The sequence below is a fragment of the Amia ocellicauda genome, chromosome 4 (genome assembly GCF_036373705.1).
Source record: "Amia ocellicauda isolate fAmiCal2 chromosome 4, fAmiCal2.hap1, whole genome shotgun sequence".
Classification (NCBI taxonomy): Eukaryota; Metazoa; Chordata; class Actinopteri; order Amiiformes; family Amiidae; genus Amia; species Amia ocellicauda.
In genome coordinates, this window is record NC_089853.1 from 42,342,472 (window position 1) to 42,363,318 (window position 20,847).

The 20,847-nt window shown below is 38.7% G+C and overlaps 1 protein-coding gene across 2 annotated transcripts; it reads right to left on the reverse strand.

Annotated features, from left to right (window-relative positions):
- Window positions 1-470: 470 nt before the first annotated feature.
- On the reverse strand, window positions 471-2,792 carry npbwr2b (neuropeptides B/W receptor 2b). 2 transcript variants are annotated; one of them, XM_066702336.1, is made up of 2 exons: window positions 2,751-2,792; window positions 471-2,345 (listed from the first exon to the last, which is right to left on the reverse strand). In XM_066702336.1, exon 2 carries the CDS (start codon window positions 2,288-2,290, stop codon window positions 1,283-1,285), a length of 1,008 nt encoding a protein of 335 aa, XP_066558433.1. In that variant the 5' UTR covers window positions 2,291-2,345; window positions 2,751-2,792; the 3' UTR covers window positions 471-1,282. The 2 variants fall into 2 exon arrangements, with proteins under 2 accessions (XP_066558433.1, XP_066558432.1); XM_066702335.1 differs by having other exon boundaries at window positions 471-2,449.
- Between the last annotated feature and the right edge of the window lie 18,055 nt (window positions 2,793-20,847).

Below are 20,847 nucleotides of genomic sequence, written 5' to 3' on the forward strand. Positions count from 1 at the left end.
GATGCCTCTGGTTATTAAGAACCCAGGTTTCTGTGTGTGTGTGTGTGTGTGTGGTACTTTAATTTTTTGGGGTAGATGTATAATATGTAAATTCATAAGAATACCATGAAAAACAACAACAAAACTGCACAGTAAAGGAATCTGTGTGTTACTTTCATCTAAGAAAATCATAAAAATATATATTTAGAAAGGAATATGACTAATGTATTAAAAGCCACCTGACTCTTAGGCATTACAAAAGACTGAACTGACTTCACAAAATAGTCAATGGTAAAGTAGTGTCTTTAAATATGTGATTTGTCATTTTCTTTGTATCGTTGATAGTCATTGCTTTTCTGTGAATGTTTTAGGCATTTCCCATTTAAGGATTAAGTGCATACACTTACAGATTGTCACAGGCCAGCCACAGCATTACAATGAGGTTCTCCATTGATTGATACCCTTTGAATGAATATATACACAATTAAACAGAAGATGAACACTTGTTTATTTAACTTTTTTGAGCAAATATAAAAAAGTTCAAACATTACATACACCATTTGGCAAGTAACGATAGTCTATTTTATTTCTTTCTTGTTAAATTATTCACATCCTTCAGTGAGATCAGTTTAGTTATACCATGACATTTGCATAAGCACGCTGCTCTGGAATTTATTTAAATTCATTTAAATAAATACAAAATTACCATACAAGAATTTCAATAAATTGCTCCATTCATTTGAAATTAATTCTTGATTGACCTTGTTGACATCTTCATCATCAGTAATAATAACTTCGTTAAACGGAAAGCTATTACATATTCGAAGCAGTACATGTAGAGTTTATTTAAACATACGTATACTCTGTATAAATTATTATACATATTGAATAAAATAACTTAATGGGAACTTTTTTCCACTATTATGAAGAAGTACCAGCGGTTACTTACATCTAAGGTTTGCAACAATAAGCTCGTGTTAATACTGTAGCTTAAACACAGTAATACAATTGCATCATGTACATTTCTACATTTTTTCAAAAATAGCTTAATTCAGCGTTGAATTAAAATAGTTTTGTACATATAAATCCCTCCTTGTCATTGACAGATTGCTTTTCCAAAGCATTCATGCCGCAGTAGGTCACAAGGGGGGGACACAATCCAGCATTTACGAAAGCAGTTGAAGTTACAGCCACACACAGTTTAACTTATTTTATTTTATTTCTTTTACAAAAGATAAAGCATTATCAAGCCAAAAAAAATAGACAATGCATTTCTCAACGATTTCTCTAGCAACCACACATCTTACATTCCCGCAGGTCGGCACTCCAGCATCTTCTTGAAAGCTTTTCGGAAACTGTCATCCAGAAACGCGTACAGGAACGGATTGAGACAAGAGTTGGCGTAGCTCAGGCTGGTGATGAAATACGAGATGCCAATCACCAGAGGAGTGGTCCTCAGGTCGGTGGTGAGGGCGACGATGGTGCTCAGGTGGAAAGGCGTCCAGCAGAACAAGCACACGGCCAAGACGATGAAGACCATGATAGTCACTTTCTTCTTGGCTTTGTCCAGGGCTTTCGCGTTGGAGTTCAGGCGCATGTTTCTCAGTTTGTACAGCATCATGGTGTAGAGGATACAAATGGTCGATACTGGGATGGCAAAGCCCAGGAGGAGGGTGTAAATCCGGCTGGCTTTGAACCAAAGGCTCTCTGGGCTGGGGAAGCTCAAGGCACAACTTTTCCTCTCCATGTCATCAGTGTAAACTCCCGCAAACAAGGTGAAAGGCATGACAATGAGGATGACCAGCACCCAGACGCACAGGCTGACTATTTTGGCCGCCCTGTAGGTGCGGTGGGGCATCCTCTTGGACCTCACCGTGGCCAGGACTACCAGGTAGCGGTCGATGCTCATCACCGTGAGGAAGTAGATGCTGGAAAAGATATTGTAGTGGTCAATGGACAGGATGATTTTGCACAGGACCTCCCCGAAAGGCCAGTAATGCAGAAGGTGCTCGGCGATGTTGATGGGCAGGACAAGGGTGAAGAGATCGTCGGCGATCGCCAGGTTGAGAATGAACATGTTCGTCACCGTCTTCATTTTGGGGGCTTTGAGGATGACATAGATGACTGCGGTGTTACCTGTGAGCCCCACCGCGCAGATCACAGAGTAAATCACCGGCAGGACCACATAGAAATCGGGGTAAAAGACCGGTCCAGGTACAGTGCAGTTTAAATCTGTCCGGTTGGTGCTATAGTCTAAGTCCATAGGATGTGCACAGGTATTGTTCCAGTCTGTAATTGATATATTTTTCATTTTTTTAAAACGTTGTTGCAGTTGGGACACCACAGTTTTCCATCAAAAATAAAGGCTAAAGGGGAAAAAGAGTCAATTTCATTTTGTTTTTCATCAGTCTTTGAGTAGCGTCATGCTGGTTTGTGTTGGTCAACAGTGTTTTACTTGGGGTTTGCACATCTGAAGAAAACGATAACAAACAAATTAAAAAATAAACAGAATCGAAAGTTAGGTGCAAAGCATACTTTTTGGGTTCACCTTATGCTAATCAAGATGCATATATTTACCAAACACAAGCATGCAACATGTTTACATCCAATCCATGTTAGTATTTACTGCCCAAGTCAAAGTTTATATACAGATAAACACTGTTGAATGGCAAGCATGTCTTCCCATCACGAATACAGGAGAAAAAGGAAAGCAAAAGAAAGGAGGTAAACAGTATGCACAAGTGAGTGTGTTAAAATAAATATCTCCTTACCAGTGCAGTGTACCACGCCACTTCTCCTCTTCCCTCTGTCTGATCTTCAACACAACTCGCTGCCTGTTTTCCAAATAGTTAAAGGAGGGTGTATGGATGCGTGACGTCATCTACCCTGGGAGGTTTTCTCTAGGCTCAATTGAAGCTTAGTGCTATATTACCCTTTATGGTAAACAGGGCCGCTAATAACGTATAGATAGGTCTTGTTAAACAAAATAAACTAAACATACAATTCTCTCTCCAGACTTTAAAGTTTCCAGTTATATGTTTTTTAATGTATAATTATTTAACATTGAAAACATGCTTTCATTCCACATTTCAAATGTCATGAATTGAGTTTCTGTCTATTCCTGTATATGTGTTTAAATTAAAGTGTATTGTGATCTTTCTATAGTTTATGCAGTGCGTTTTATACATCTCTGCTGCGCTGGTTGTTTGTCTACTGAGGCAAAAATAAACAAAAGATTGGCTATATAGAAAAAGACATCAAATACTCAGGATGATTAAAAAAAAGTTTTAAAATGTCTTTTAAAGAATTGTTGATTTCCCTGTTCTGAAAGATATGTGTAAACTAGGTTTTGGAGACCTGACCCACTGTAGTTCGTAATAAGCTCCTAGAGAGATGTGATTCCGACATGATTGAGGCTGTTAAAATCTTTAAGGTCTTTGATTTATAGTCTGACTCACCACTTCAGCTTCAGACAGGGACCATCACTGGGGTTTATATCGAATAAACTAGAGACAGATTTGGAAGAGTTGAGTCACTTTTGTGCTCAGAATAAGGTTGGTGTTACAGTACAGAATGCTATTGCTGCTGATGTATTGAGGGTAATTCCGGATCTGACAAGGTAAAATCCCAGCATCAAATAACCACTGTGAACCGAAATCTTATCTTAAGCCACACCACCAAACTCAACTACCAGCTATGGAAGACAAAATCACAAATCTCAGGCACATTTTATTATTTTCTATACTTCTACAACTACTAATAATAGTAATAATAATTTGCACCATAACTGGATTATTGAGGTAAAGCTGCTGATAGTGTATTTTGTATGCATTATTATACAAAAGGCAAGCTCCACATCCTACAGATACAAAAACATATAGAATATTTTACTTTGTAGTTGGTTGACTTAATGTGGGCAACAAGGAGTGAAAGCTCATTAATTTAGCCAATAGTAGTGTTGGGGACAGCAAAGCATTATAAGCTTATACAAAAGGATGTAATGGTATGAATCAAGGTAAAACAAGAAACATTGTGAATCACATAAAATGAATGCTTTTCAGGCAGAACCATTTAGAAGGCCTTATTACTGAGGGACATCCTCTGGGAATTACGTGTGTCCCACAAGCAGGCTCTGATCACATATAATTATAGCTGGGAGCATGCAGCTGCATACTACAAACTATTCTATATGCACATTAAAAAAAGTGTAATAGAGACCCTTTCCAGAATAGCTCTTGCTGAATGTTAAGAGAAATATATAAATTTAAATGTATGGAGGAGAATTAAATCCCTGGCACATTAAGAACCACATGCAATTTTTATATTAAAACCAGTATAAGCTTTATTCTGTTTTATATTTTGATATTACAGTTTCATAACAAAGCACAGTAATGCACAAGTTTATCCAATAGCTATTCACAAACATCTCAGAGGCTGGTAGAATGCACCTCCCAAAAGTGTGACCATGGGAATAACCTAAAAGGAGAATTGGGTGGTTCTAAAGATGTTTTAATTAAAGGAACACTATGGGATAGGAGGTGATGTCTGCAGGACAAAAATAACCAACCAAGGGTTGGACTCAACACTAGCTCTCATCTGTCCAAAGCTCTCGTTTTCAGACATTTTTTCTTGAAAACAATATGCCCAAATAAGGGAAGTTCTGAAACCAATGTTGTGGCGAGTCCTAATTTTCTTTAGCCCTGTCCAGGAGCGGTTGGGAATAATAAAAAAGTCTTCCCAGAATAAATATGGGAAAACTGGGGAGTAAAGAAGAGAAAAGAGAGAAATGTTTTTTGCAAAATTAACTACTTAACCTCTGTGATTTAAGGGTCAGCAGACAAAGGAGTCATACACCGATCAGCCATAACATTATGACCACTGACAGGTGAAGTGAATAACACTGATAATCTCGTTATCATGGCACCTGTCAGTGGGTGGGATATATTAGGCAGCAAGTGAACATTTTGTCCTCAAAGTTGATGTGTTAGAAGCAGGAAAAATGGGCAAGCGTAAGGATCTGAGCGACTTTGACAAGGGCCAAATTGTGATGGCTACACGACTGGGTCAGAGCATCTCCAAAACTGCAGCTCTTGTGGGGTGTTCCCAGTCTGCAGTGGTCAGTATCTATCAAAAGTGCTCCAAGGAAGGAAAAGCGGTGAATCGGCGACAGGGTCATGGGCGGCCAAGGCTCATTGATGCACGTGGGGAGCGAAGGCTGGCCCGTGTGGTCCGATCCAACAGACGAGCTACTGTAGCTCAAATTGCTGAAAAAGTTCATGCTGGTTCTGATAGAAAGGTGTCAGAACACACAGTGCATCGCAGTTTGTTGCGTATGGGGCTGCGTAGCCGCAGACCAGTCAGGGTGTCCTTGCTGACCCCTGTCCACTGCCGAAAGAGCCCACAATGGGCATGTGAGCATCAGAACTGGACCACGGAGCAATGGAAGAAGGTGGCCTGGTCTGATGAATCACGAGTTCAAGGCGTTGACTTGGCCTCCAAATTCCCCAGATCTCAATCCAATCGAGCATCTGTGGGATGTGCTGGACAAACAAGTCCGATCCATGGAGGTCCCACTTTGCAACTTACAGGACTTAAAGGATCTGCTGCTAACGTCTTGGTGCCAGATACCACAGCACACCTTCAGAGGTCTAGTGGAGTCTATGCCTTGATGGGTCAGGGCTGTTTTGGCGGCAAAAGGGGGACCTACACAATTTTAGGCAGGTGGTCATAATGTTATGCCTGATCGGTGTAGGTGTCTCAGGTGGCAGGTTTTATCTTGCTCAGAGGCAAGCCGGTGCCTAAGAATCCAGCTCAGACTCAAGATCACCTATGGGAAAGAATAACATGGTGTTGACCCACCATCCTTTCCCAATACAAGTTCAAAGCAGCCATGCCCATTTTCCTTTCAAGTGTATTTCCATAATGATGATTTGGACTGATATTTTGATATGGATTTTTTTGCAATTGCAATGAGGCAGCATTCTTTATAAAACAACCTTGCTCAGGGTAAATAAATCATGACAAAATAAAGAAGGGCAGTAGCCTCTTTTTATGTGTTGTGTGTAACTCGTGAATATGTGTCTCTGCTCTTCTAGGCAGATGTTAAAAACTAAAACCAATAACAACTCTTATCTAGTTTCTACCCATTTAATAGTTCTGCCAGAATACTTTTGATTCATGCAGTATGAAATGCGGCTTTCTCTATGATGGATTTGTTCCTGTAGTGAAGAAACAATGATTTATGATTTCACTGATTCATGACTGTAGACCAAGAGCCCGCACTTCTAACCTCAGACCTTTAGCTTGTAACAAATGGTCGTTGATTCAGTGTTTAGAGTATTGAAAAAGCCAGTTAAGTTATATCTGCAGATATCTAGAGGTAGGAACTGTTCCTGGAGTTTTCAAATTGAGAGTACGGTTTTCAGTTCTTATCCAATTTCTCTCCTTCTGGTTTTGCAAGCTAAGTGAATATTATGTCATGTTCACAAAAAGGTAGTTTTTACCTTCAATCAAACCTTGGGTCAGAAATACAGAAATCTGAACTGCTGTGGCATACTTTTGCTTCCTACTTTTGAGACCAGTCATCAATGCTTTCAGATATATTTTTATCAGAATATGTAGGCAGAAAAATACAGAATCAAATTCTCCAAAAAGGAAAGGAAAGACAGTTTGATGGGTCGTTCATTTTTAATATGACAGACATATTGTGCCTTTTTGGTTTTCATTTCAGCAAGTACAGTCATGTACCTGCCACTTTTGAAACCCATAATAAGCTTACAAGAGATAAAAGGCACAGTGCATGTTCAAACTAGTCACTCTATAAATGGCAAAGTGTGGACAAGCATTCACTACTATTGATGGGTGAGAGGCCAAGGAGAGTCAGTGTGGAACTACAGGGTATCTATAATTGGCTTTCAAAGACATTACTACGTGTGTGAGGGGTTTACAATTAGATTAGTTCACACATCTTGGGCCAGGACGTGCTTCATTAGTCAGGAAAATGATTGCAGGTCTTTTGTGATATAAATTAAAACTTAAAAAAAGGTTTCTGTATCTATCAAATCTGTTGTTGTGTTTTTTCCACCAGGTGTCAGTATTCCTGGACTCCCTATTCCTCGATATGGACTAAACTGCTGTACTTCACTCATTAGTGCCGTTCGCCCTCTGGCCTGCCCTTTTGCCAAGTCTTAATGAAGCAGACAGAAGATAATTAAAAGCATATGCCATAAGGTGCAAGTCAGGGAGTTAAATAATGAATACAGTCATTGAAAGTATCATTAAAAGGGTTCTTGGATAAAGGTTTAGAGCTAAATTGTTTGATGAGGGAAACACGATCAAAAACGCAGACCCACAGCAATCCATAATTGTTCTTTTCACTCTTTATGGGAATAAAGTGATACCATTTACTTTAAAATCGAGTTTTCAATAATTACCTGTGGGTGTTACAGGTTATACAGTTAACTGTACCTGATTTCCATTAAAAAAATATCTGATTGTATACTTTTCTACCTTACTGTATAATTAAAGTCAATTTTGAGAGGGTCTCCTTTTTTAGTGGTATAGTGGCTGACATAAAATAAAATGCTCTCCAAAGCAGAAAATGACCAGTTCAACTGCTTTTACTTCTGAGAAACCCCAAGACAACATGACCTTTAGATTTTTATCTAACAGATATGCTATCAAGCGAGGTAGCTTCAAAGCAGCAGTCTCATGGTAACTTAGATACTGCTTTTTTTGGAATAACTGAATTTCGGCTTAAGGTATATTGTGGAAGAGATGGTTGATGCACGGTTACGATAATGACACTTGAAGTTCCAAAACATTATTTCTTGTTTTTTGGTTTTCTATTTATTAGTTTGTTTGATTTATTTGAGTATTGTCCTTTATAAGTTGTGGTTATTTAATTATTTAATTTGATTGATTTTCACATGTGCATTTCAATTACCTGCATGAGTTTCTTTTTTTTCCGCTCTCACATCAATGAGACCCACCTGCGCTAAACCAGGCCAGCCATGCTCCCACTCTGCAGCGTCTCCATTACCCTGTCCCTTTCCTTCCCTGATGAGGACTTGCCATTATAAGACTGTGCTGAGAATCTCTGAGCGACACACACAGCACTGACAGGGATTCAGAGGGGAAGATTGGATTGGGACTTGATACAGGAGCAAGGACACACAGGACGTCCCAGCAGAGAAAGCTGAGTTTAGCTCTGCGGTGTATCTATGAAAGAGAGTAGCAGAGTTTGGAGACAAGTTTCTTTTGTAAAATACTTCATTGCATTTCTAGGCTCCTAAGAAGAAAAACTTGTCTCTGCCTCCTGAAGAGCTTGTTGTTCCTGTATGCTGGTACGTGTGGGAATAACAAAGACAAGTCTGAGTGCAAATTAAAAAGGATTAAACATTAATTGTTACTTACTTACCCGCAGCCTCAGAGTGGCAGACTCCTCTGGGGACGGTGGTGCTCTGTGCTACAGGTCCGGCTCCAGTGAAGATACCTGTGGGGAGAGAAAAGCAGAGTGGTGTGATAAGGAAGGGAGGTGTCCAGTGGTAACTGCTAGTGTGAATGTGGTGCTTTGGTGAACTGTGGTGCCTTACCATACCGTCTCTAGTGACCATCTGTTCTCTCCCTCTGAGTGTCACAGTATTGCCACCTGGTGGAGCTGTCCTGGGTCCTGGAGAAGAGAGGAGATCCTGTGGGAGTGCTGCCCAGAGGAGCCTGGAAGCCCACCTAAGCTGAAGGTAGTTTCCTGCCATCCTTAAAGGAACTTTGATCTTGCTCTGGATTGACCTGAGGAGAAGAGAGACTGATTAGCACTACTGCACTTTTTCTTGATTCACAATTTCTGTCTATTTGAACACTGTTGTGCATTTGTTGCAGGGACATGACTTGGGGTGGCGTATTGACCACCTGTGACAATAACACCTAAACTCCGTCTGTATTATCTTGAAGAGTTATATTATGAAAGTTAAAACAGAATGTTTCTGCTAGAGCTGTAAAAAACCTTTTCATTATGTATTGTCAAAGTGGATTACAATGGGGGAGATCTCTGCAGAACACACAACAAACCATATATGTATTGGTGATATTTCTCAATCAAGTCAAATGAAACAGGCTTTAGTTACTCTGACCTTTACTGTAATGTTGATAAGACTGTAATGGAACAGACAGGGAGCTGGTTGTTGCATAGTGCAGTATTATTTAAGAGATGGGGGAAGTTGACCAATGAGTTGTCTTTTCTTCAAAAGTGACTTCCAGATACAGAAAGGATATAGTTGTAGACATTGCCTTAAAATGCAGTTAAAATTATGGATATTGAATAGGTTGGTGGAAGGTGCCAGGGGAAAATTACTGTTAGGTCCATAAATATTTGGACAGTGACACAATTGTCATCATTTTGGCCACAATGGATTGCATTAATAAAATTGTGAGTTTCAATACCTGCTTGTTCTTGGGGCAAAACACCCCAAGAACAAGCAGGAACTAAAGACGGCTGCAGTGCAGGCCTGGCAGAGCATCACCAGGGAAGAAACCCAGCATCTGGTGATGTCTATGGGTTCCAGATTTCAGGCAGTCATTGACTGCAAACGACTTGCAACCAAGTATTGAAACTCACAATTTAATTCATGATTGTTTGTTTGTCCAAATACTTTTGAGCCTGTAAAATTGGGGGGACCGCATATAAAAATGGGTGTAATTCCTACACTATTCACCCAATTTGGATGTAACTACCCTCAAATTAAAGATGAAAGTCTACAATTAAAGCACATCTTGATTGTTTCCTTTCAGATCCATTGTGGTGGCGTGCAGAGCCAAAATTATAACAATTGTGTCACTGTCCAAATATTTATGGACCTAACTGTACATTCTGGTGTTTGATCTACTGCCAGTGAGTGTACACTTTACAGAATGAATCAGACTAAGATATGACCCTGCTGAGAGAACACAACAGTTCTCTCTTCTTTTCTTCTTTGGACAGAAAAGCCCAGCTCTGGCGGCAGACGTTCACAAATTGGTCAAAGGCTTCCTATCTTGTTGGCTGTTTATAGCACCAGATGTAACTTGGCAGTACTGATTACATAAATGGAGAGGAAAAGGGTTGGACAATGTTTCATATGCAGCTAAAACAAATTGTTTACAAAACTGGATGTCATGTAGTTTTATGGTAACATTTAAGATAATACACCATGTATACTTAATTTCTCTAATGGAAAGGTATATGAAGATGGATACTTCAGGAATTTAGATCCCGCACCTTCCCTTTTTCTCACAACATGACAGTGAGACCTCAGCGTCACACACATCCCGGGCACTGACGAACACACACACCTGTGCAGCATTATACTGACATAAAAGCTGACAACATTGAGGCAAAGTACCTGAGGGGAAATGCGAGGAGGGTGTATAGATGAGCAAAAGCTAAATGAGAGGAACAAAGAGGAAACCTCAGACTGACCACATGTCATACAACTTCTTTCTGGCTGGAAATGGACCCAGACTGGACATCAACTACAACAGCACTAAATCCTCTCAGATGGAGGCGTACCACAGCACTTCAAAGCTTCAGCCGCAAACCAGTACTGTTCAAAACTGTTCCAGGAGCCCCAACTGGTACACAACTCCCCAAGATGACATGGAAGCTTACCTGACCAACTTTGAATGCATAGGTCAACAGGAGAACCCTATACCTCTCCAGCATGGCACATCAAGTCTTCCACCACTTAGATGAGAATCAGGCTTTAAAATACTGTGCCCTGAAAGAGGAAATCCTCAGCCACATGGGGTCACCATGTTTAGGCTCAGCGATTCCATATCTGACTTTCTCCCCTAGTGCTCTACCTTGACAACAAATGTTCGACCTCCTTGGCATTGCTAAACAATGTTTGCAACCAGATATCTTAGGATAGGAGTGGCTGGTGGTAGACAGGTTTCTTCGAGTCCTGCCCTACGACATGAAGCAGACTGCGAGACCTGATAGAGCGACACCAAGCCACCGCAGAGTTTCTAAGAGGAGGACGGTGGGAGAAACCGAGAACTAAAGCCAAGTCAGCAATGACCTGTGGAAGAAACCCCACGTCGACCGCACTGGTCACCCAGAGACACCCGTAGGTCCCAGTGTTGTAGGGAAGTGGTACACATATTCTGGCAGTGTCTGCAAATGGATAAACGCATGCCCACCAAGGCATCCAGTGAAAGTACCTGCCGCCAAGACTGCCATCTCTTCACAATGTTTAGAAAAGAAGATGCTGAATGACCCATGGAGTGACCAGCAACCCTTGGCAATACATCGGTGATGGCACTGTTAGACTCCCGCAGAATGGTGACACTTGCCTGGCACTCTCTGACTACATGGCATATGATCTCATTCTGGCTGACAACCACCTTTTGGAAATGGACACAGACCGGACTTCGACTACCTCTCCGGGGGGTGGGGTGGGATTACAGGGGAAACACCTGACCCACTGTTCCCTCCGTGCGTGGCTCCCCCACTGATAAAACATGAAAGCAATCCAATGCTGTGGAGAGGCACGGAGGAGAGGCTGGGAGTGTGTGGTGAAATAACAGACAGAAGAAGAATTGCTTTTGGATAATGAACTTTGTGTATGAACTCAACTACAGGTGTGGATCATGGACTTTTTGTTGTTACTAGTGTGTTTGTGTTTATTATTCGTTGTGTGTTTAGACTTGAGAGGAGCTAGGTTTTGTTTTGGAGTTTTGGTATGCCTTTTGTTTTAAGCGCTCATGTATTGTTAAATAAACCTGCACGTTTACACCGTACCCGGACTCAGTGTTTTCCTAAACCACTATTTCACTATTTCAATTTTGGGGACATATTTTACTACAGAGAGGTTGTAGTTTGTCTGGGGCTAAATGAAGGTGCATGCATGAGACACAGAGAGCATAAAAAAACTGTAGTTTTATGGAGGAACTCTTGCAACTCTTCTCAAGAGCCATATATGAACTTAAAAATGACATCCATCTGTAGCAAGTGGTAGGTTCATTCTAAAAGGTGTCATTTAATGGCAACATAATTCTATGTGAAGGTTTCAAAGATTGTATCACACCAGAAACATAACTGACTAGACGTCAGTACACATAGGAGGTTCTTGGACAACCAAAGGTCACAATTCATATCAACCTATAAGCTACAGGTGCTAAGCATTACCCTGATAACACCTTATCAACATTGGGAGGCATGTAGTTTTATAGAAAAGTACTGTGGTAAAGAAAACCACAAACCCTTTATACTGACTATGGGCTGATGAGACGTTGTGCTCTGATGTATCACCCTCTTGGATGATAGCGTATTAAACGAACAGAACTGTGATTTTTGCCCAAAGCCTGCCGTTATTAAGACTGAATGGAAATTGCCTGTGTGTATGCAAAGCTTAAATCTGGGGACTGCCACTGGTGTGTTACCCGGGGGAAGAGAGACGCTGATGGTTTGACAGAATGAGTGTAGTGTCTGACACACATCATTTCATTGGTGTGATGGCAGCATTTATTATGGGCTTTTAAGCAACAGCTTAAACCTCCAAGCTGAGCATTCGGGATGATTGTATGTTTTACAAGTTTTTTTTTTTTTCCTGGAATATTAATCTTCAGATTCTTGTTTTAGACATTCTTTGTGTTCTGTGTTTTCTTCTCCTTCAGCTTTTGCAAGTTCATGTCCTTGGGGATAATTAATTTCTGTATATAAAAATCAGACACTTATGATACAAAAAAAGCACTAAACATTGAAGGGTAGCTAATCTTTGAATGTATTATTGTTATTTAGTCATATTTAAGGCTTATCTAAGCACATTTGGTTTGTATCCAATCCTGTATAAATAAGCTGACCCTAGAGTTTCAGTTTTGGTTTGTCTTTTTGTTTGTTTGTTTATTTGTTTTTTAATGCACAAACTGAAATTTTAAAGGGCTGAAAATAATGTTTGCTTTTACAAACAGGACTGGGAACAGGTAGAGGATGAGATTTTCCTTCATGAAACTCAATGAAGCTTGAATATACAGGTAATGGAATATGACAGGTTGGTTTATGGGAAACTGAATTAAGATATTTGAAGTCAGTTTGCTTACGGCATCTCCAAAGATCAAGGTCAATGCTATGACAAACAAACAGATCTTCGTATGTGCTGCGTATTTCAGCGTTGTTTCTCATGATCTCAACAACCTTTATCTTGAAAAGCATTTTTTTTTTTAGTTTTATTGAGAACTTGCTTTGTGTTGGGAGAATCATTGCTTAGTTAAGATTCCTATGATCATAAGAAAATTATTCTCCCTTCAATTACTTGTCCACTTCCAGGGTACATCCTATTCAAATATTCTCGTAGTCTTACGTCTGGCCATTGGATCATTGTAATTTACTTTTTCAAATAGACAACTAATCAAAGCTTTTCATAAATTAATGTACTGTAATTGAATCCATCTCCTCTGTATACCCAAAGTGCATGTCTAGTTTTCATAGACATTGTTAAATATCCCTTTTTTCTTAACAAGTGTCCTTGTTGGCACTACACTGAATAAGGTGTTTCTGTGGTAACACTTCAGTGGTCTAATTATATATCTACATACCAATATTCAAATATACTAATTTGGAAGCATTTTTATATGCATATTCCTTTAAAATATTAAACCTGTCTGTGTTTGCTTTTACAGAGAAAGCAGTCATTGATTTTTCTTTTGTGTTTTAGAGACTGGTTTGAGTTCAGAAAATCAAAATGAATGCTGATGAATAGATTCATGAGTTTGTGACAGATTGCTGGAGAGTAATGCATTAACTGTAGGCAGTGACTGATCTTCCTGGTAAAAATATATGAAATGTAAATCGATGTTAGTCTTTTGGAAAGCCTTTAAAACAATATGGTCATTCTGATGTTACCTTAAATGGAACGCTTCAGACACAATCATTCTATATCAAGTTGCGATTTTCATTTTCTTAGTCGAAACATAGAGAGATTATTTTTCCACTACTAAATTAAATCATTGGTGTTTTCATGATCTATAAATAACTATGCATGTCTTATACATTAATATGCATCAGTACTATCTATTCCCATCCCAGGGTTTATACCATTGTATTACATCAATAAGGTGCCTACACTGTGTTCAGCCTTAGCAACCCAACACCATAATTTCAAGCTAGTATCACAGAAATCTACAGCCAGTGGGGTTAACTCGGTAGAATCACATTCGGAACCTTTAATGTGTTTAACAACCATGCCGTCAATATCTACCTGATCTGTTATGCAAAACTTAATATGTTAATAAGATATAGTAATGCAAAATGTAAATACACTATACAGTGCCAATCCATATGCATACTGGAAGAAAGCAGTTTGCCCTTGTCGGTGTCTGTATGGAATTCATAGCATTCTTTGCCAGCCAATGCAGAGGATGAGTTTGACGATATAGAGTAATCTTCAAACACAAATGTAGATTGAAAGGTTAAGACCCTGGAGGCATTCTGAATGAATGCCAGTGCAGTCTGAATGCACAGAACTTTTTAAACATAAGGTAACGATGTACGGGAGACTTCTGCCCTGAAGCATTTAATGTGAGCTTCTTGTTTTTCAGTCGTTCAGATATCTGGGGAGCTCCTTTAACTGATCGTGGTATTCGGTATTAGAATAATTTAAAGCCATAAACCACACCTGATCAGTTTTGTTAAGTTTTCTCAAGGTTAGGTTTTTCCTCCTCATTTTGTCATGAGTGATTTTGACTTGAAAACATGTTTTAAACCCAGCAAGACACACACACACACACACACACACACACACACACACACACACACACACACACACTCACGAACACACACAGAGACACACCATAATTTCAGTAACTTTACAGATGAATGAAAAATACTTGTGGACAGTTCTGAAGGCACGTTTCTGAGCACTGGGCTGTGTCTCCTTACTATTTTAGCCAATGACTTAACAGGTTAATACTGAATTGTCCTTTGGGTAATTTAAGTGTTTGTCAGGTTAAAATGTTGGATGGACTATGGATTTAGATGTCAAGTATTTCCAAGGGTATCTCTCTCTGCTTTATGTTTGAAGTCTGGTTATAGTGGCTCTTCAGACAGCAGACCTGACATCTGCCATCCGCTCAATATTTCTAAACGTGCCTGTGATGGTTGCAGTTTTGTTAAACTACTTAGACTACCTTTGATTTGTTTTTCCCCCTACAAAGCTATGCAATTATAAAAATAGAAAAAATAAATACAATATCCACAGATTATATAATTGTGCCCATGGTCAGCATTTCAATTTAGAAAAACTTCAATTGTTCATATCCCATTGAAAATTGCAGGAGCAATTTGCCAGTCAGCCCCATGTAGCTTCCTTTAGTAAATCTACTCTAAAATCAAAAGCGTCCACTCCTCCAGTCATCCTATTGCACTGCATTGAGATCACATAGTTCAGTGCTTTTGTTAGCTTTGGTGAGCTCTGATGCAAATTGTGTGCCTTTCGGTATGGATCCGGTAGGCCAATGCCAATTTTATTTATATTTAATGAACAACTGGACGGTGTTAAAGGCTGTCCTGTGGATGGTGTGCAGTCTGTTGTATAACAATCAGTATGGAGGTGAACATGATTTAGTTAACGTGTGCCCATTTACAATTTAAATTAATTAATAAATAAGTACAGCAGATCTGGGTTTCCCTCTAAAACATTAAGGACTGGTTTAATAAATGTGTCCATAAGTCCATAAACGCCATGACTGAGACGTGCACACTTTAGTTAAATTAACCTGCTATACTGTAGTTGGATGATTAATCATGAAACGTGTGTATTTTGTTTCAACTGTAACTTGCCCTGGTTAAAGGCCAATACAACATTAATTGTGTTAATGAAGTCAAAGAAAACCAATTAACTGAATATTGTAACCTTGATGTTTTATCTTCCTCCAATGCACTTAAGAAATGTAATTATTGCATGTCTCAGTGTAACACATACTTTGACTTTAACTATATCAGTGCAAATAAAGTATGCAGCGCTTACAAAAACACATCAGTCAGTGACTTCCCATTGCACATCACCTGCAGCTGGGATGCCACCCCTTGTGAATGTGTTCAGTAACGCATTGCAAGCCAAAGCTGGAAACTGATCTCTTTTGGTTAGTTGTTTCTTTCATTTAAAACCATTAGAAAATCCTCCAGGAAATGTAATAACTGTAGGAATATTTCACCACTGAACGATGATAAATGCATGCTAATACAATTTACATAATTCTTTGACCTTTTAGCCTCGTTCTCGACCCAAATAAAGCTCACTTCTGTGTTATGAATTGTTATTTGTGATGTTACTCCAGTTTAATAACACGTGGATTTGCTCCTAAGGTTAGAGTGTTGTTTGTGAGGATCTAAATGCCCACCATTACAGTGTGGAAGACTGATGGAGCTTCATCTGCCTGCAGGGTCATTCTGATTCTTTATTTTGGCATAAATTAGAACAGAATGTGTTAATAGACTGCCCAGAAGGGCTTTAGCAATGGCCACATCTGTTTACTCATGTCAGCACCACTCAGGATGGGCAATATTCCTCATCAGGCGACCAGGCGTACAAGGGGAAATGAGAGTCCTTCAGTTAAAAATACAATTTGCCCAGAAAGAGATTAACTCATTAAAGCACCCTTGTTATTCAATTAATGGTGAAAATAAAGAGCTGTGTGGTGCATGCTTCTAATTGACCCACCCCACACTGTGCCGTCCAATCCCATTCTCGCACTGAACTCTGTGGATTTAAATGTGAAGGGGGCTTATGGTTCCAGTAGAGCATGTCTGAACTCCAAAATTTAAAGTGATCTAATTTTCCTGCTGCGACATAAAACAATATGACAGAGCCTGAGCTTATAATAAGGGACATTATGGCTCAAACAGCAATTTGTTCCTGTTTCTCTCGTTGTGGCTCCCTCCGTGAAGCAGCTTCTCATACTGGAGATAAACATTTTTCTCACTCCAGTGCATTCGTGTTAGATGGGACACCGGCAAATCTCATTGGTGATTTATTATTAGGGATAAGGGACATTTATAAAAGACTGCTAGCCCAAATATGTGCTGTGAAACAATACAATTCCTGGCCACCATCGTTCAAACATAGCAGTTTTCTTCTATTTATACTTGTGAAATACATATGAAACTGTGAAATGAAAAGTAAAAAATAAACATCCAGTCTTCTCAAGGTAGTGTTCCTTCTCAGATGAATCAATGCCATGGAATTTTCATTTCATTTATTAAGGGTGTCTTCAAAACATATGATGTATTATGTAACTATTTGCAACAGAAATGCTATTGATTTATACAATGCTCTACTTATAGTCATGTCTTTACTTACTGTATAGTCCTACTGAATGTACAACTGCACTTCCTATAGTAAATCAAGTTATACAAGGGTTCTGCATAAATACAGAGGCAAATATGTACGTGTGTTTGTTATATTATAGTATGTTATATGAAGAGGCGGTTGGTCATATTTATGTGTAAGGAAGTGTAGTGTTCAAATTAAAAAACTCAATGAAGTATCATCCATCTACTGCTGTGAACTTCCAAGATAAAGAGTGACCTGTAACAGCTCTGATATTGGATTTTTAGACTACCTCAGATAACTAATCTCATACGTTTCCCCTTTAATCTTTAGTAAACATTTATTTGATGTTGCCAACTGACTACAACCCATCAGAGTCGGGACGTGTTATCAGGAAGGAGCATATTGTTAAACGCGACGATTCATGAAAGCAAAAAATGTACTTGACAGATAAATGCCCTTGTGCAAGAGGCTTTAATAAGATTGATTGTCCAAGGACAAGGCTTGAGGTTTTTTCAATGAGAATGTTTTCGCACAAGAACTGGTCAGTTAGATTCAATATTTTCACTTACATTTTTTTTCAATTATGTGTGTTACGAGGGACTATAACTAATGACAGTGATCAGTAGTTTTTACCCCTTACTATGTGATGCAAATATATATAGTGCTTGAATGAAAATCAATTGGATGTAGTTCATTATAAAGTTGGCTAGCAGATTGTTAATTTTTTCATAGTCGACCAAGATGTTGAATTGACACATCTGACACATAATTAAATGTCCGTTTAGTTTTTTTCCTCAGCGTTATCATATTAATAATTACTACAGTTTCATATTCATATTCTAATATAAAAGGATTTCTGAAACTAATCTGAAGATGGACCTTCGAGGGCAGATGTAGAATCGGTTAAAATACAAATCAAAAAAGATATGGGATGCAAAAAAGCCTTAAAGATCCATTTGCCCATGCAATAAATAGAGAAATGATGCAGCATTGTGGATTTCAGCAAAGTTTATTCTAACCTAAAGGTGTATGTGATTACAGCTAGAGGAGAGTCATGAACTAGCATTGTCTTGTTTATGTGCCTACTGTCTAGCAACCAGTCATCGTGAGTTTATAGGACGTTGTGTCTTGTTTAAGTTATGCATCCTGTAGGCTACTTGAAACAATGTCCCAGATGTCCATCCACCTATTATTATATAAGTGGTTTCAGTTAATGTCAGTATAAAATTCAAATTGATGTGACTCCTCAGGGTGTGACATATGATAGTCCCTAACCGAACCAGTACATTGTAAACATTACCCCTGTTGGCAATTTCTCATTATTGCTCCTACCTTATTTTAGGTAAGAACAAAAAAACTGGTGGCTTGATTGAGGTCAGTGTATGTGCAAGCAGACATTGAGGATTAAATAGTGAGGGGAATTGTGATAAGTGGAGCCAAGAACTGATATTCAGCACAGTCTGTGTATTCATAAATCCTGTAGTCACAAATGTATCTGAAGGGATTGTATCTGGCTAAAGGAAAATGAATAAAACCGAGAGAGGAGATTTTGTACATGCATTCCCTCATTACTGAGATACATGACCGTCCTGAACAGATCAGCTAATGGGCGACAGTGGAAAATTATACAAATTGCATTAGTCCGTTTGTGAACTCATTTTGAATGCTTTTTTCTGGAGTCCCAAGACTAATTGATCTTCTGTTGCATGTGGTATTGCTTTTCTAGCTTTTCTCAATATTTTTTCTTGCTATCAGCTTGCATTTCTTCTGGGACGTTTCCTTGAGGTGACTTTCGACTTGATTTCACTGGATATATACGTTCAACAAAAACCTTGGTCAGTATAACTAGGTAGAAATGATATTAACTTATTTGTGCTGCTCAGACTGTTTCTTATGGGGCAATTTTCCTCCACTCTTTGGTGCTAGGACCATGATAGATTACAAAATCAGCAATTTGTCTCTCTGTAATGAAAAAAGTAATGTTCATCATGGTTGGAGGTGATGCTTTTTGCAAGGCCAGTCATTACAGAACGTACTAACATCTGTCAGGTTGTAGATTTCAGTTGTACCAACAGGAAAAAATACAGGCATTGGATGGAGAAGTAAAAAAATTCAGTTTACCATAACTTTAAGTTGTTTAAGAATAATATATCTAAATATATTGTTTCCAAAGTAAGAGATTTCTAGTATAGATCGCAGTTCTAAGGTCAAAAAAGGGCAGTGAATGTGTCCCAGTCTTAGACAGTCCAGTTTATTTTTACCACATTGTGTTTCTTTGGCATTAACCTGGGATTACAAAGGAAAGTATTTAAAGACTTCTGATTAAATCCATTGTTTTGATCAAAGAGTAGTTAGTGCAGCATTGTTTGTTTGTTTGTTTAATTAGACAAGGACTTGTAATGGTAAACAACAGGAGGTAAATACATATTTTTCAGATCCGTTTCTTCCAGAACAGAGGGCTGGATAAGAAATACATGAAATTAGCATGATCATGACTGGGAATGGGAGCTGATCTCATAAAGAAATACACATTTCAAATAAATGTGGACATGATTTGTTCATTTATTATTTGGGAATGCTTGTTAGCTTCCTAGTCTCAAATTAATATGATTATGTCATTTTCATCAACATGAAAACATCACAACAACTACAAACACTGTAGATATAGAACCTCATTGGAAACCCTTATCGGGTGGAATTTTTATAGACCTTCCGTGATCTAGCTGAACTATCCATCTCTGTTTACAACAGAGTTAACTAAATGTGCTGCTCACAAAGGTGAGCTAAGTGTACCTCATGTTTTATTTAATAATATTTGAAGAAAAGCAACTTGGCTTAAATATTGCATTGCTGGTAGCCCTAATATATTAAACTGTGATAAACAATACATCTGCATTGCAGGCGGTTAAGTCCATTCTCTTCTAAAGTCCCAAGGCTTAAAATGTTTGATGGATTGCAGTGCCTTCAAGAGATGGATTTTTTTTTTATTTTATCGTGGAAGATCATATTTAACACTGTCCCTCCCGGCCATGTGGTCTAGTTTAATAACTCTAGGATTGATCACCTGGCTAATCGGTATGTACATAGTTATGACTTCAGGGATACTGTGAAAGACCTTTCCAAATTAGAGAACATCTCCCATTGTAACACAGGCCCATACAACCCATTGTTGAGGTGTTCAGTGTTGTTTTTTTTTAATTTGGGGACTAACCTACATTATGCATCCTTTTCTGCCCAATCGGGACATTGACTTGCATAGCAATTTGATTTGTGTGATTATGGGTTAAAGGTTCATATTGTAGAAATATATTTCAGACCTTTCTGTATCTAACATGAATTCCACGCTGATTGCAGAGTATCATCTCTTTGATTTGTATGTTTGTAGTTAATTTCCAAGTGCTTTTAGGGACAGGAGAACATTTTCTTAATATCCAAACACAAACAATATCAAAGTGGGGTCTGTTACAGCCTGAGTTTATTAAAACATAACAGGGTCTATGTATATATCTATTTATATATTAAACATTCAAGAAGTCTTGCACACAGGGACAAACCAACACCAATA

Excerpts from the sequence above, each read along its gene's own strand:
- npbwr2b (XM_066702336.1), bottom strand. The coding sequence starts at position 2,290 with ATGAAAAATATATCAATTACAGACTGGAACAATACCTGTGCACATCCT.